We start from the raw sequence: 14137 nt of genomic DNA, 5'->3' as shown, positions 1-14137 counted from the left end.
GCCCCCCGCGCTGCCCCGCTCACTCACCCACGCCGTACTTCTCGTGCTCTGTGGGTATCCACATGCTAGCGCCGGCCAGCCCCTCGCCGGCGGCCCCTCCGCTGGGAGCGGCGGTGGCCGGCGAACGCGTCCCCTGCCCGACTGCTCGCGCCGCGCCTCAGCCGCGGCTGCCCGGCCCCAGCGGCGAACGCATTGTTCTGCCAGGCGGACTGACTGACTGAAGCGCGCTCGCCGCCAACCACTTATATGCCCCGTCCCGCTGCACGCCGGGGAACGTAGTGCCTCAGCGCGGCCGCGCCCCTCGTCGCCCGCGGCCGGCGGAGAGACTACGAGCCCCGGCTGGCCCCGCGCTCCCCGCCGGGGCGGGGCGGAGCCGGGCTCCCGGAGGCAGCCTCACGCCGGGGCGGGAGGAGCGGCGCGGCGGCAGCATGGCAGCCTCTTGCGGGGCCGGCGGGCCGCCGGCGCGGGGAGGTGAGTGCGCTGCGGGGAGGGGCGGGGGGACCCCCCGCTCCCCTCCTCACGGCGGGGGGACCCCCCGCTCCCCTCCTCACGGCGGCTCCGCGGCCCCTGGCTCGACGCTGACGGGGCGGTGGGACGGGGCTGGCTCCGCGGGGCACCGGCGGTGGGGAGCGGGGGACACGTGTGGGACAGCCGGCAGCCGTCAGGGCCCGGCGCGGTGGGGGCCCTGCCGGTCGCCCGTCGGAGCTGGCTTCCGGGGGAGCCCCGGGCAGCCCTATCCCCGCCTCCCGGTGGTTACCAGGGTCGTGAGTCCTTCTGGTCCTGCTGGTGCTATTCCTCTTAGCAAAGCCCCGAGTTTGGCACATGAAGCCGAGCGGACTGGGAGAGGTTTCAACAAGGAGTTGTGCTGGAGACAGAGTTGGTGCCGGCAGCGTGCCAGAGAGATGGGACGTCGAGCTGATAGCCTGGGTAGCTTTGTGACTTCTCACATAAACCCGTATCTCAGCACGTACACGCGCAGAGATAAAGCAAAGCAGATGGTGTACGACGAGGAGCACAAATGGACTGTCAGGGATGAGAGCCAGGGATAAGTCAGGCACCTTAAGCAGCACGAACAGCGAGATCTCCATCCGTGTTGAGAGGCCTGTATGTCTGTGCTCTTCTAGAGCAGCTTAGCTGGAGCTCACCTTAGGTAAACTGCAAGAAACCCTCAGGCAGAACTGATCCTTGTTAGAGAAACCCAGGTGTTGTGAGGCAGGAGCAAGAGCTGGAGTTACATCTTCTGATCCTGGGGGAAGGAACGTATGGTAAAAAGGGGGAAACTCCAGTGACACGATGCTGCTCTGCAGGCCTCACCAGGTACAGGCGGTCTCTTAAGATGAGTACATCTGGTTTTAAAAAAATGTTCTCCAAACAAATCATTACTCTGAACTGGTAACTGGACATTTTAGGGGATAATTCAGTTTAAGCTGAACAAAAACAAACGGGTTTAATGTTTTCATATTTAATAGAGGAAACTGGTTCAATTTTTTTTCAGTTCAGGTTGTCTATTAACTTCTCCTGTCAAGTTATGTTGAATTTTTAAGTTGCCGATAGTGTGAAGGACACGAACATACAGAAAAGTCGTGCAAGCAGGCAGTTTCAAACATAGAGTTAGAGCACACTTACTCCGTGTTTATCCTTCTCATTGTCAAACTATAGTAGGGAGTGATCTTTTAAGTGACCTTTGTGTTGTTTCTCTAGTATGTACTCTGCTTCTGTTCATAAAAGTAATATCACCTTATTTACGCTAGTAGTTAAAGCAGTACTCTTACTTTATTTATGTGTTGCAGTGTATTGTCATGAGCCTCTCCTGCATGCAAAGCCAGACCCTTCTAGAGCACTGCCACACTAGTGTAATTGCACCCGGAGGCAAAGCTGTGCCAGTGTCACTGTTGAAAAGGACGGTCACTTTTGTCTGTGCAAGTCTTCTGTGTGAAACCATATATAGGTCTGTGGAGTACTACAGTCCATGAGGTTACCCTGTTTTTTTTTCCAGGTAACATTTGTAAATGTAGGGGCCTGGACTGTGGGAAAGTTATAGAGAGAACATACCAGTACACTGTTATGTAACAGCATGAGATAGCAAGAAAGCATAGGGATATGGCTTGCTTAAGTTTATAGTAAGTATCCAATTAGAACAGTAGAGGTAGCACGCAGCCAGATTACGGACAATACTTGTAGCCAATAGCTTAGTGTGTAACCGTTACATAAGAGAGTATGTAGGTTATAAAAGTGTGTGTTAACCAAAATAAAGAAGCTGCTAGAGCACCATATTGGTGTGCTGTAGCTCCTTCCTTGCGCGGACCCCAACATGTAAAGACATTGGCACCAGTGTGAAAAAAATGTTTGTTCCATTGGAATTCAGGCTTATGCTGTTTTCCTGTTAGTGAGCTCAAACACTCATTGAAAGGATTAGTGAACATTTGGTGTCTTTGCTCCCAAACTTGCTTTCATCCCCTGGCAGATCCTTTGGAGTCTCTAAGTGATGAAATGTGTAAAAGTCACTACTCAGAATCAAAATAATAGGTGCCAGGCTAAATTAACTTCCACCTCAGCCTATAGCTTCCACGTACATCCAGGCTACCCCTGTGTCCCTAAGAGAGGGCTGCCGATGTGCTGGCTGGGAGTCATGAAATTCTGCCACAGCCTTTTAACTGCTGTCCGTCATGTTAACCACGACTGACTTCAGCGTGTTTGTATTAGGCTCAGAGTCCATCTTTCTTCTTCCTTTGAACAAAGACAAGACTACCCCACAGCTGAAATAGCCTTTCAAAATTATTCATTTAAAGCCCAATCATTTAGGGTAAACGGATCTTATACTGTAAATCACATTGTCTGTGGGCAAAGAAAATCCCTCACCCTAATATTTATCATTTCCCTGTCTCTGAGCAAAATCCTTATTCTTTCAGAGGTTTTGTTTCTACAAGGCTATTCGCTCTAGCAACATCTTGTACTTGCGTGTGCACCTGAGAAGGTGTATCACTTCTTTGGAGGCAATATATAGGAAAATTAAATAACTTTTCCCTGTGTTGATGTTTCCTATTTACAGGGAAGCCTGTAAATATTCTAATTCAGGGCTGTGTTGCTTTCTAGTTAGCTCCTTCCAGCAGCCTTCACCAAGTGGCTTGTAGTAAACATACCACTGTCCACAGTACGATTTGTTCAGTCTACATTAATTATGCTACATATCAACATTTCTTACAGCATCTGTCAATGGATTTTAAAATGAGGTTTCTTCTGGAAGTGTGTCTTTCATAGCTTCTTTGGCAGTCTGACAGTTACAGTTTCCTACTCAGGGTCTTAATGGGCTCAAATGCTTTTTAATACCATGCTGCTGGAGTGCACTATGCTAAAGCACAGCATGGTATTCTTACTCCTTCCACATCTATCTCTTGTGTCCCATTTTTAAGGGAATTTGGTTTACTATGGAAAACTAAAGTTTGACTGGTCTTGCACAAGTCAACATTTTTTCATTGCTACCTAGAGGATATTTTAGTGGAAGTTGTTTTGTTCCTGATACTGTAAGCATCACTTCTTTAGCTCAACTCTGAGTGCCCTCTGTTAAGGACGCTATGAGAGCGGCTCAAGCCAGCGGACTCTGGGATCCAGGGGTTCCTCTTTCCCGCTCGCTGAAAGCCAGCCCCGTGTACTCTCAGACCTGAGAGGTTTCTCCGTCCGGGTTGATGGATGCAGCTGCTGCTGTTCCTGCCTGCAGGTCTGGCCAATAGCAAGGCTGAGCATGCATTTAAGAGAGGCATGCACAAACATGAAACTGAAATGGTTGAGCACACAGGCACCCATGGAGCGATGCCTTTGTCATACCTTCATGAACACTGACAGCACTCGCATAAACAAGAATTGGGACAGCCCAGTGTTGTTCCTCCCTTCTGGTTGATCAGGGTTGACATTCACTAGGGAAAACACAATTCCTCTATAGATTCGCAGGCACCCTTGTGTTCGCAGACCGCTTGAATATCAATGTGGGCTCTAAGTCTGTTTAATATTCCTGGACCTTGATCCCCTTACCCAGCTGCTGGCTCAGGCACTGAGTCTTTCCAGGTGTGGGTCTCTTCCTGCTCACCGACTGCTCCAGCTTGACAATCGTTACCTGATGCATAACAAAATCTGGTATTTCTGATGCTCTTACCTGGGCCATCTCAGCCTCACATGGTATCACTGATACAGTTACCGCGGCCCTGCATGCCTTGCAAAATTTCATTCCCCAAAAGGTCCCAGCACCATCCCCATCAAGCCTTTGTGAAGCCCAGCCACCTCTCTTAAACACCTGAAAGCCAGCCTTTCCTCACCATCCTCTCAGCAACATTTTCCAGCTTCTCTGTTATTTATGTTCAGCCCTTTCTTATGTCCTGCCCAGTAGTTTCTCATATTAGCTAAACCTCAGGCCAGGGCCCAGTCGTCGGTCTGTGTATCTTAGCACCTTTTCTGCCCAGGTGGCCAAGAAGGCCAACAGCGTCCTGGCTTGTATCAGAAATTGTGTGGCCAGCAGGACTAGGGAAGTGATCGTCCCCCTGTACTTGGCGCTGGTGAGGCCACACCTCAAATACTGTGTTCAGTTTTGGGCCCCTCACTACAAGAAAGACATTGAGGTGCTGGAGCACATCCAAAGAAGGGCAGTGAAGCTGGTGAAGGGTCTAGAGCACAAGTCTTATGAGGAACAGCTGAGGGAACTGAGGTTGTTTAGTCTGGAGAAAAGGAGGCTCAGGGGAGACCTTATCACTGTCTACAACTACCTGAAAGGAGGTTGTAGCAAGGCAGGTGTCGGTCTCTTCTCCCAGGTAAGAAGTGAAAGGAGAAGAGGAAACGGCCTCAAGTTGTGCCAGGGGAAGTTTAGATTGGCTATCAGGAAAAATTTCTTCACCTAAAGGGTTGTCAAACATTGGAACAGACTGCCCAGGGAAGTGGTTGAGTCACCATCCCTGGAGGTATTTAAAAGATGTGTAGTTGTGGTGCTTAGGGACATGGTTTAGTGGTGGACTTGGCAGTGCTAGGTTAACGGTTGGACTTGATGATCTTAAAGGCCTTTTCCAACCTAAATGGTTATTGGTAACTCTGGCATTGTAGGGACAGCTTCCTTCACATTTGCTACTCCAAGCTATGTTAGAGAGCATGGTGCTGCAGGGTACCTGAGGTAAAGCTCATGCGTGCATCAGTGTGGCCCTGCTGAAGGAACAATTAAAGGGATTACCCAGCAGTGGCACCTGGCCACTTACGGCTCTACCAGAGAGCGAAAGTGCTTCTCTTACTCCCTTTCTAATCCCCTTTCCCTGGGAGAGCCAAGCAGGGAAGGAAGTGGCAACAGCAGCAATATATCTCGCTGTGCTCTGCTCTAAAGCCAGTTCTCAAGATATGGAGGGTGAGGGAGGGTGGTACTTCTGAGTCCCATTTGGGATGGCGAAGACGGGTCAGGACTGAAGTGCACTATGAGAACAGACACCCTCACTGTCAGATGCAGAAGCACACCAGCATTCATGGATCCCTTGAATATTACCATGACCTCTGAATCCATCTGATATCTGTGCCTGGGCCCTCTTACCCAGAATGCAGGTTTCCTCCTATTTGCTAACAAATCCGACTTGGTGATGGCTATCAAAATGGATACATGCACTCACACTTGTCTCACATGTGCCCCACAGTCATGGATCCCTCCAATATTAGCAGAGTCTCTAAGTGCTTTTGGCTGGACTGCCTTGCCAGGCATCTACTCCGCCCGTGGCTGGACCCTGGGCCCCTTACCCAGCCACTGACTCAGACCTTGAGTCTTTCCAGATACAGATCTCCTTCTACTCACTGGCTACTCCAGTTTCAACCTTGCTAGCAAATTACACATACACACACAATGCACACAGGATTAAATTCACTAGGAAGACATAGGCACACCATGGTCCCTCTAGTTGCTGGTTCCTGGACCTGCAGACCTTGTGACCTGCAGCTGCTGGCTCTTAGGCCTTGCAGCAGTATCACACATAGGAGAGAGGGTGAAGTACACAAAAAAGTATTAAAGGAAAGGATTTAGTAAGAAGAAAGGATAGACCTTGGTGATCAGGTGCAGGGTTTGACCAGAGAAGCGTACCCACCAGCAGCCAGTTTGAGTGCAACTGGCCCTTTTTATTCCCCCTTCTCCATTTTCCAATATTTGTTCCCCTCCATCCTTCCCTTTCTTCCTTTGGCCCCTCTTCTGAATTTCCCCTAAAAAGATAAGCATAATCCCACAAGCCTCTTCTGATACCCCTCAAATATACCATAATATGTATGATAATCACATTTCCCCTTCCTTATCAGTGACAAAGTTCAGGTTGAACCTGTTCAAGGCTGTGTCGGAGTAGTTCCTTTAATGGCATTAGTTCATGTGGTGGACAAAAACAACTTATTATCTCTGTTATCACCTGCTCATTAATGTTTTTGTGTAATCTACCACTTTCCTTGTTATTTGTTAATTCTTTTGTACTGAATAGTCCTTAACCAAGTAAAGTAACACACCAGATGCCCTCCCATCCCACACATCCTTATACTACCCCTCCTATGCAGATCAGCGCCGGGTGAGCTGGTTACCTCTTTCCTCTTCAAGCATCTGCCGCGTGCGTGGTTGTGAATAGGAAGCTGCTGGCTGCACGCTGCCATGGGTGAAAACCCCAGCAAGGTGGTAGAGCAGCCATTGCCCCAAGCATACACCTTCCACTTCGTTCCTTCAGGTATTAGCCTGATGGGCTCACCCAGCCCACCTGTATCTGCCCATTTCTGTTTAATGGTTTTAGAGGTTGGTGTCCTGCTCAGTAACCTACCTTAAAACCCCAGCCAGTTCCAAACCTTGACACATGTGGTTGCATCCTCAGTTGTTCCCCGACAGGGGCTTACACACATTTAGAGTACCGCCGGTGATCTGTTTCTTGGGTTAAATCTATGCATTCAGTGGAGGATTTCAGGACCTGGGGCTTCCACCGTACCATAGATTTTAGAGAGGGGAAGAAGAGATTCCTTCTGCCAGTAGGCATTATAAGCTCCATAAAGGATCTTGGTTTAGCAATTACACCTGGAGGATAAGTTCGCTAATTAATTCTGTAAGTGCAACACAATTTATTTTAATATGATTACAAGAATGAATCTCCTAAAACAGTGTTATTTAAAAATGTTTTAAGAACAATTGTTATGAATTTTAATTAAAAATGCAATCTCATAGTCATTTTGAAGGGTTACCTGATAAGCATGTGGATCTTACGGAGGACCAGAAATTACTAAGTTATGGTTGGTAAAATAACCTTTTATGTGCTTCTGTGTTCAAAGAGTAAAAAGGCAAAATCCTTTCATGTAATGTTATAATAAGATTTTAGTGTTTTTAGCCTTCCACAGCACATTTCTTAAAAAAAAAAATGATGGGAGAATATAAAAGCGAAGCTAAGTATTTCATTAAATGGATAGTAATGGATTAATAAAATAAGTAATGGATTGTATTGCTTGGTAATACAGATCTGAACTGCCTGTGATACTGCCATAATTTTACAAATAATTGTGTTACAAATGTGCACTGTATTTTATCTGAAGGCAAAGGGGTGACCCCCACACCTTAGCAGGAATAGGCAGCTGCCTGTAGCACAAGACACAGGATATGTTGTATTCTCCAAAAACACCCAGTAAAGGCTTCCTGTTTGGTTTTCTCTGAATTCAGAAAACTTTTATAGCTTAAAAAAAAAAAAGTAGATGGCCTTTGTCTTTGTTAGATACAATTTAACTGTCTACTACTGCATTTAATTCGAGCAACCTAAGCCAATTCTTGCCTGCTCAGTAGCAGGTAAAGGCTTCAATACACAAACAAGGTACGAAGTACCAGCTGATCTATATACTAACTGGAGCTCTTTGAGAAGTAAGCTGCTTCAGGCTACCTGGTGAGCATGTGCCTGTGGATCACAGAACAGGTTAAACGTGAGAATTTGTTTGCATGTTAAAGCCTTTAAGTTGTTTGAAGGCTCTGCTCAGTCCTTCTGTTAGCTGCAGTGGAGCAACAGTCAGTGGTGGTTCATGAGCCTACAGGCTGATGAAATCCTTTACACTGTCTCAGTATTAGCAAATACCTGCTTCTTACTTGAAAGGCTTTCTCATTGCCTGAACAAATAATAGATGTGGACATGCTTCATTTAGAGGTAGAGGTGTGGACCAGGGAGGTATTACAAGTTTTTTGGGTGTTCTAAGTGTGACACAGATGCCAGGATAGTTTGTTACAACTATTGAAACACGGTGTTCGCTGGTTTGGTTTGTTTTTACTGGGGAACACCAGTTTTCTGGAAGAGCACCACAACTCTTAAGTCCTTGTAGACAGTGATGTCTGCCATAAAGTATGCCTGTCATATAAACAGGTGATAGAGTTCTCCCTTTGAGACTTCAGGCAGCTTTGTTGGTGAAAGGATGTAGGACTTAAACCGGGATATGGTTGTGTTAAGAGCAGACAGTAGGAAAGCAATTTTCTCTGATTTTTCTGACCGGCAGACAGTCACCAGTGTGAAATGGCCCAGCTGCTTCTGTTTGATTCTTGCTCATTGAGATGTCATCCTCCCATTTGTCATTGGTGGCTCCATCCCCGAGGAGTAGCTGTTCCTGTTTCTTGCCCTTTGTAGTAGTAGCAGGTTAAAAGCTTTCTCTTTATCCCTCTGGTATAGAAGCTTTATATAACTGGATATGCCATCTGTTTCAACCTCACAAGCTGAGATGGTGTGGCATGGCTCTGTCCATGTGAACAAATAATAATGCACAGCAGATAAAGACAGTCGGTGCCGCAGTCCCCACAACTATATTGCACGGTTTGGCATTTTTGCTTTGGATTACGTGTAGTCAGCCTTCCCACACCAAACAGCCTCAACGTGCAGGTGTTTCAAAGCTGTCTGAAGCAGTGTCCCTTGGTTTAGACCCAGATGTCTCTGCTAGGGGTGGGGATGTGCTTTGTACATACCTGGACTCCAGACGAATCTGTTTCACATGCACCAAAACTGCTCTCTAAACCCAGCCAATGTGCAAAGCAGCTGGAGGATGACCAGGGACTGCAGGACTTGGGTGGGTCAGAGCTGTGCTGAGAGGTGCAAGAAGAGGGACAGGGCTGGTGGGTAGCACAGGGAAGCATGCCACAGTGTCCTGCAATTCAGGATGACTGCCAAAGTTTGTAGCACGTGCCCCAGGTCAACCCTGTCAGTCCTGCGGTGGGAGTGCACAAGGCTCACAATATGAAAACAGGAATGGTTACGAAACAAATGAGTGCAGTAATAAGTGATACTGCTGTCACCAGAGCATTTTGCTAGCATTTGTCTTGACCAGTGTGCCAGCACTGAATTTTATTACGACTCAGTAATGCATGAATAAATGAGATAGAGCTTTTTCTCTGAAGGCTAGTATGTAACAGAAAACATCCTGCTTGAGGTTTTAATTTGATTTTGTCTTATATGGGATGAAAACATGCAGCCTGTGTTATTACTGTACTAATTTAATGTTCAGGAGTCTGCATGTATTTATATTGTTAGCAAAATGTTGTCTGAAAAACATAAACAGCTTGTATCACTAATTCTAACATTCTAATTCTGTTTCTTGAGGAAATTAACCTCAATTATTTTATCATCCATGTGCATGAGCTACATTAGCAGTATCAGTTAGTAAGTGTACATGATGCTTAAGAAGTCAAGATCTGTGTCATGTGTTTAATGAATGTGTGAAGGACAAGAGAAGTACGTCCACTATCACAAAAATACTTATTTCAAACTCTGGGACAAAGTCAGAATATGCTCACAGAAATTTGACATAGCCTGCTATGAGATGTCCCTTTGATCTGTAAGACATTAGTATTTAAGCACTGACTTGAAAATACTTTCTTCTGAAATTAATTTTCAAAAATTTGTTTATAAAGAGTATAAATAGTGGTTTATTTGAAATACAGTCCGAGCTTTGTTTTCCTGAGCTAGGATATCAATTAGACTGAACTATGTTGATCCACATCACTGCACACTATAATGAACTGTCCTTTTCAGCTATTGTTTTTTCCAGTTTGAATAACAATTTATGGAGGTTTGATTCTAAAAGTAGAAACAATTTCTTTTGCTTTTCTTCATCTGGAAAAGCTCCAGTTCACTGAGAAAGCAGCAACAGACCACAGAGCTTCTACCACCACAGAGCCCATTCCTTGTACTGATTCTTCTTAAGCACAAAATTTGGTTAAACATTTCACCCTTGAAGGCTTTCTGAGTACCAGGAAGCTCCATCAGAATACCTGAGAGAGATTTCAACCTGTTCTGTTGGTATGAAACCCACATATATCAGGTTCCCAGAAATGGGAATTCTCAGGATGCACTTTGAGGTTAGTTCTAATTTATCTGAGTCTGAAAAAAATTAAAATGACTTTTAAAATGAAAATTTCACACTATTTTTAGTTGTTTTTCTCGAATAGTTGCCTTTGCAAGGAATGTCTACCAGTGGAAAAGAGTTAGAAACCCTGTGATGCAAACATTTTAGTCAGCAGCATGGTACGGGCATGGGGGTGTCTAAACCAAGCCGACATTGATTTATTGCAGCGCTGGGTGCATGGGGGATATCTCCTCCTATCATGCACCCCTAAGAACAAAAGCTTGCTCCTTATATACAATTCCAAGAAAAAACCCATCCAATTAAAAAACAACTTATACATAATACATTAAGTAATGCATTACATAATGTCTTTACGCATGCGTACTAAATTGGGGAAGGGGTCTTTGGTGGTCTCTGGGGGTCGCTGGTGGTCCCAATCCCCCTTAAATCGTGCTTGTGCGCAAGCATAGTTGAGGCCTTCTTGTTTACAAGTACATGTGTTCCCAAGAAGAAGATATCGTTTTGGACTTATCTCTCCTCTGACACAAGAGTTTATGAATCAAGTTAATTTAGACATCACAAAGTTGTTCTTTACAGTTTTGTTTTGTCTTTTGGCCTTATAGAATTAGCAGAGACCTTTGTTTTTCTAGGACTAAGCGTAAACAGCATGAATCTTTGTTTACTAGAACCTTGTTATCAATCCCATAAACAAACTCTATCTACAAAACATGTAGATACTTCAGAACCTATTATTATTATTCTATATTATTCTTAGCTAAAAGGAAGATTATTGACAGGAAAGTTTGTTCTGTACAAAGGTAACACAGAGCAAGCATTTAGAGCCTACTCTGAGGCCTACTCTTGCTAAACTGTTGCTAACTCTGAGGCCTACTCTTGCTAAACTGTTGCTAACTTGAACCGTCTGGTATCAGTAGGAATGGCTAAAGCAGGCTTTACATTTTTAAAGGAAAATCACATAGCCTTTCCTTTAGCTACAGAATGTAAAGCAATCATTTAAATAGACCACTAGGCAATTCTTTTAACATCAGGAGGATAAACATGCTTGGGAATTGAATCGTGTTAGAGGAAAAGGACAAGTGACAAGAGAAAAGATGAGGAAAATCCTTGTAATAAAGAATTATTGATCTCTACTAAATACTGTTAGGACGAAGTAAACTAATTAACATGTTTTCTGTAGCAATGCTGGCATAGAAGATACTAGGCTTAGTACAGTAGTTGTTAAAGGCACCGCAAAGATAAATTGTAGCAATGAAGAAGTATTACTATCCTTATTAAACACACTGTTAAGACCACTGCTTTGTGGAAGAGCTCAGGTCACAATCACAGTAAATGGCAACTAGGACATGCCTATTTCCAGCTTGCTAACATTTGCAGAGGAGTCAGCAGAGCAGTGGCAGTGGTAAAACACACAAATACTAAATTCGCATACACATCTTCATTTGTGACACCTTCCAGTGCGTATTTCAGAAGTTTTTAAATTACAGTCTTGATCTGCTTGGCACAAAATTGTGCTCTTTTTTTAAAGTAGTTAGTTTTCATGTGCAAATAGCAGAAATGTAGTCTTTATACCTCAACATTAAAACAGCATTGTTTATGCCTTATTATGATGCCTTTGATATGCCTTTGTATTAAATAGCAAGTTAAACAGAAAAAAGATACTAATTTTTATTAATTAGATTTGGGTGATAAGTACAGAAGAAGAACCTAAATGATCACTTTTGTCCTTCCATTTCAAATTCGTGTGTTGGGTATTTTCTTCCTCTTCTTTGTAACTGAACATTCTGAGTTTCAGGCTAACATAATTACCTTGTTAATCTTTCCAGATAATAGGGTAAGGTTTAATCATTGCTTCTTGATCACTGATTTTAGTACATAACGTGGATCTTGGCTCTCCATGTCTACCATGTCATGTGATTACACTAAACAAGAAAAGGTTGATATTGTTTACTTCAAAAATATCTTTTTTGTTGATGTGTCCTATTATTCTGGAGATCAGTGTAATAATTCATAGAAGCCTAAGTGGTTCATAAATACCAATTTTTAAAATTAAACACTTAAGTACAGAGAAAATGTCAGGGAAGACCACTGAGTATTGAGTACCACTTCAGAGTCATCTTGATTTCCTTTATTGCTTTTCTGTTAAAAAAAAAAAGTGTAGATGGATGTAGTTCTTTACAGATGTTCTTTAAGAAAGCCTCCATGTATTTATGGTCTACAGTTCTCATAGAATCATAGAACCATAGAATGCTTTGGGTTGGAAGGGACCTTAAAGATCGTCTAGTTCCAACCCCCCTGCCACGGGCAGGGACACCTTTCCTCTAGACCAGGTTGCTGAAAGCCCCACCCAACCTGGCCTTGAACAATGCCAGGGAGGGGGCAGCCACAACTTCTCTGGGCAACCTGTTCCAGTGTCTCACTACACTCACAGTAAAGAATTTCTTCCTAATATCTAATCTAAATCTACCCTCTTTCAGTTTAAAACCATTCCCCCTCCTCCTATCAGTACATGCCCTTCTTGCACACACGTTGAATAACAAGTCAAATAGCCCGCTGAACTGAGTAAGATTGCTCACATAAGTAAAATGTTTGCACAAATAAATGTTTGTAGAACTAACCATGGAGACTAAAAGGAAAACTTCATCCAAAGCCAAAATTCAGGAAAGGAAAAGCTTTGCGGAGATCGTATGGCAAAGGTAAAGATAAACAAGTGTTCTTGGAAGGAGAAAGCTGGGGGATGAAGGGAGACTGATGGCTGGTGGTGTCACTCATACGCATGCCACGTCTGTACCGTGGGGGTTTGGGATGCAGGCAGGGAACAGAGGAAGGAGTAGAAGGAAATGAGAATTAAGTTTTGTGGAAAAGTGCATAAAGTAATTAAACTGAACTTGGTTTCCTGATTGCTGTCACACCCGTGAGGAAATTTGAGTGCTGAAGGTGTTCAGAGGAGGAAGACTCTGGTAAGGGCATCCTGCAGGAGTGGGCAGAGTGGGGTTAGAAAGGAAGATATAGCCACAGGTGTGGAAGATCGGCATGCTGAAACTTGAGAATGTGTTTTGGCCATGGGAGTAATGAAACATTGCATACCTGTCGCAGTGCAGCTCATAGGGAATAGGCACGATCTGTTCTGCGAGCCCAGAGCAGCATCTCACAGGGGAGGGAACACAACACCACAAGCAAATCCTAAGGCACCTCCAAAGAAATCGGAAGGAATTTATTGACTGGCAAACGTGGATGAGAGTGGAGGTATTAAGACTTGGGAGATATTTTGAAGATGTTGCTGAAATCAAGGAAGCACCTGCTGTAGGTAGAGTCCAAACTACAGCCTTCACTGTTTAGTGAAACAGCAAAGCAGAAGTTCTGCTATTAATTAATCATCACATGGGTTGTCCCTTGTGGGAATTACTGTTGCTGCTCATTTTTTAATTCCAACTTTTGGACAGGGAAGGTGGGGAAAAAATGGGTAAACATACATTCTTTTGGTAATTTGGGTAAGACATGTTTTCCTAGTTTTGCTAAGAGTAGGAATTGGCTTTGTATTTTGAGTACAACACAGATACTCCTGCAATGCTGTCGTTTCACCCTTCAGGTGTTCTGTGAACAGAAATGGTACTAATTTTGCTTAGTCATAAGAAATCAGAGTAGCTCTAAAGGGTGTCATAAAATTATTCAAAATTTCATTCTGAATTAGGTAAATACCATTTCATGTTTGTGACCAAGATATCAACCCTGCGTTTAGTTACGCTAATGTGAGTCCCTGCCATTTGCCCAGAAATGAGGTATTACG

General features: G+C 44.3%; 2 protein-coding genes across 3 annotated transcripts in view; one reads left to right on the top strand and one right to left on the bottom strand.

Moving 5' to 3' along the window:
• DOCK4 (dedicator of cytokinesis 4) overlaps window positions 1–128 on the bottom strand; it is a 269438-nt gene extending 269310 nt beyond the window's left edge. Inside the window, exon 1 of the mRNA XM_068400425.1 lies at window positions 28–128. Within this exon, the coding sequence (XP_068256526.1) occupies window positions 28–64 (37 nt within the window). The 5' untranslated portion in view covers window positions 65–128. The remainder of the gene's footprint in view (window positions 1–27) is intronic.
• A 284-nt stretch (window positions 129–412) lies between these two features.
• Window positions 413–14137, top strand: part of ZNF277 (zinc finger protein 277) — a 59888-nt gene continuing 46163 nt past the window's right edge. For both annotated transcript variants that reach the window (XM_068401923.1, XM_068401922.1), the window contains exon 1: window positions 413–471. In XM_068401923.1, the coding sequence (XP_068258024.1) occupies window positions 429–471 (43 nt within the window). In that variant the 5' untranslated portion in view covers window positions 413–428. The remainder of the gene's footprint in view (window positions 472–14137) is intronic.

Source organism: Nyctibius grandis, chromosome 5 (genome assembly GCF_013368605.1).
Source record: "Nyctibius grandis isolate bNycGra1 chromosome 5, bNycGra1.pri, whole genome shotgun sequence".
Taxonomy (NCBI): domain Eukaryota; kingdom Metazoa; phylum Chordata; class Aves; order Nyctibiiformes; family Nyctibiidae; genus Nyctibius; species Nyctibius grandis.
The sequence above is the reverse complement of the archived record's forward strand: the minus strand, read 5'-3'. Positions and strand labels throughout refer to the sequence as shown.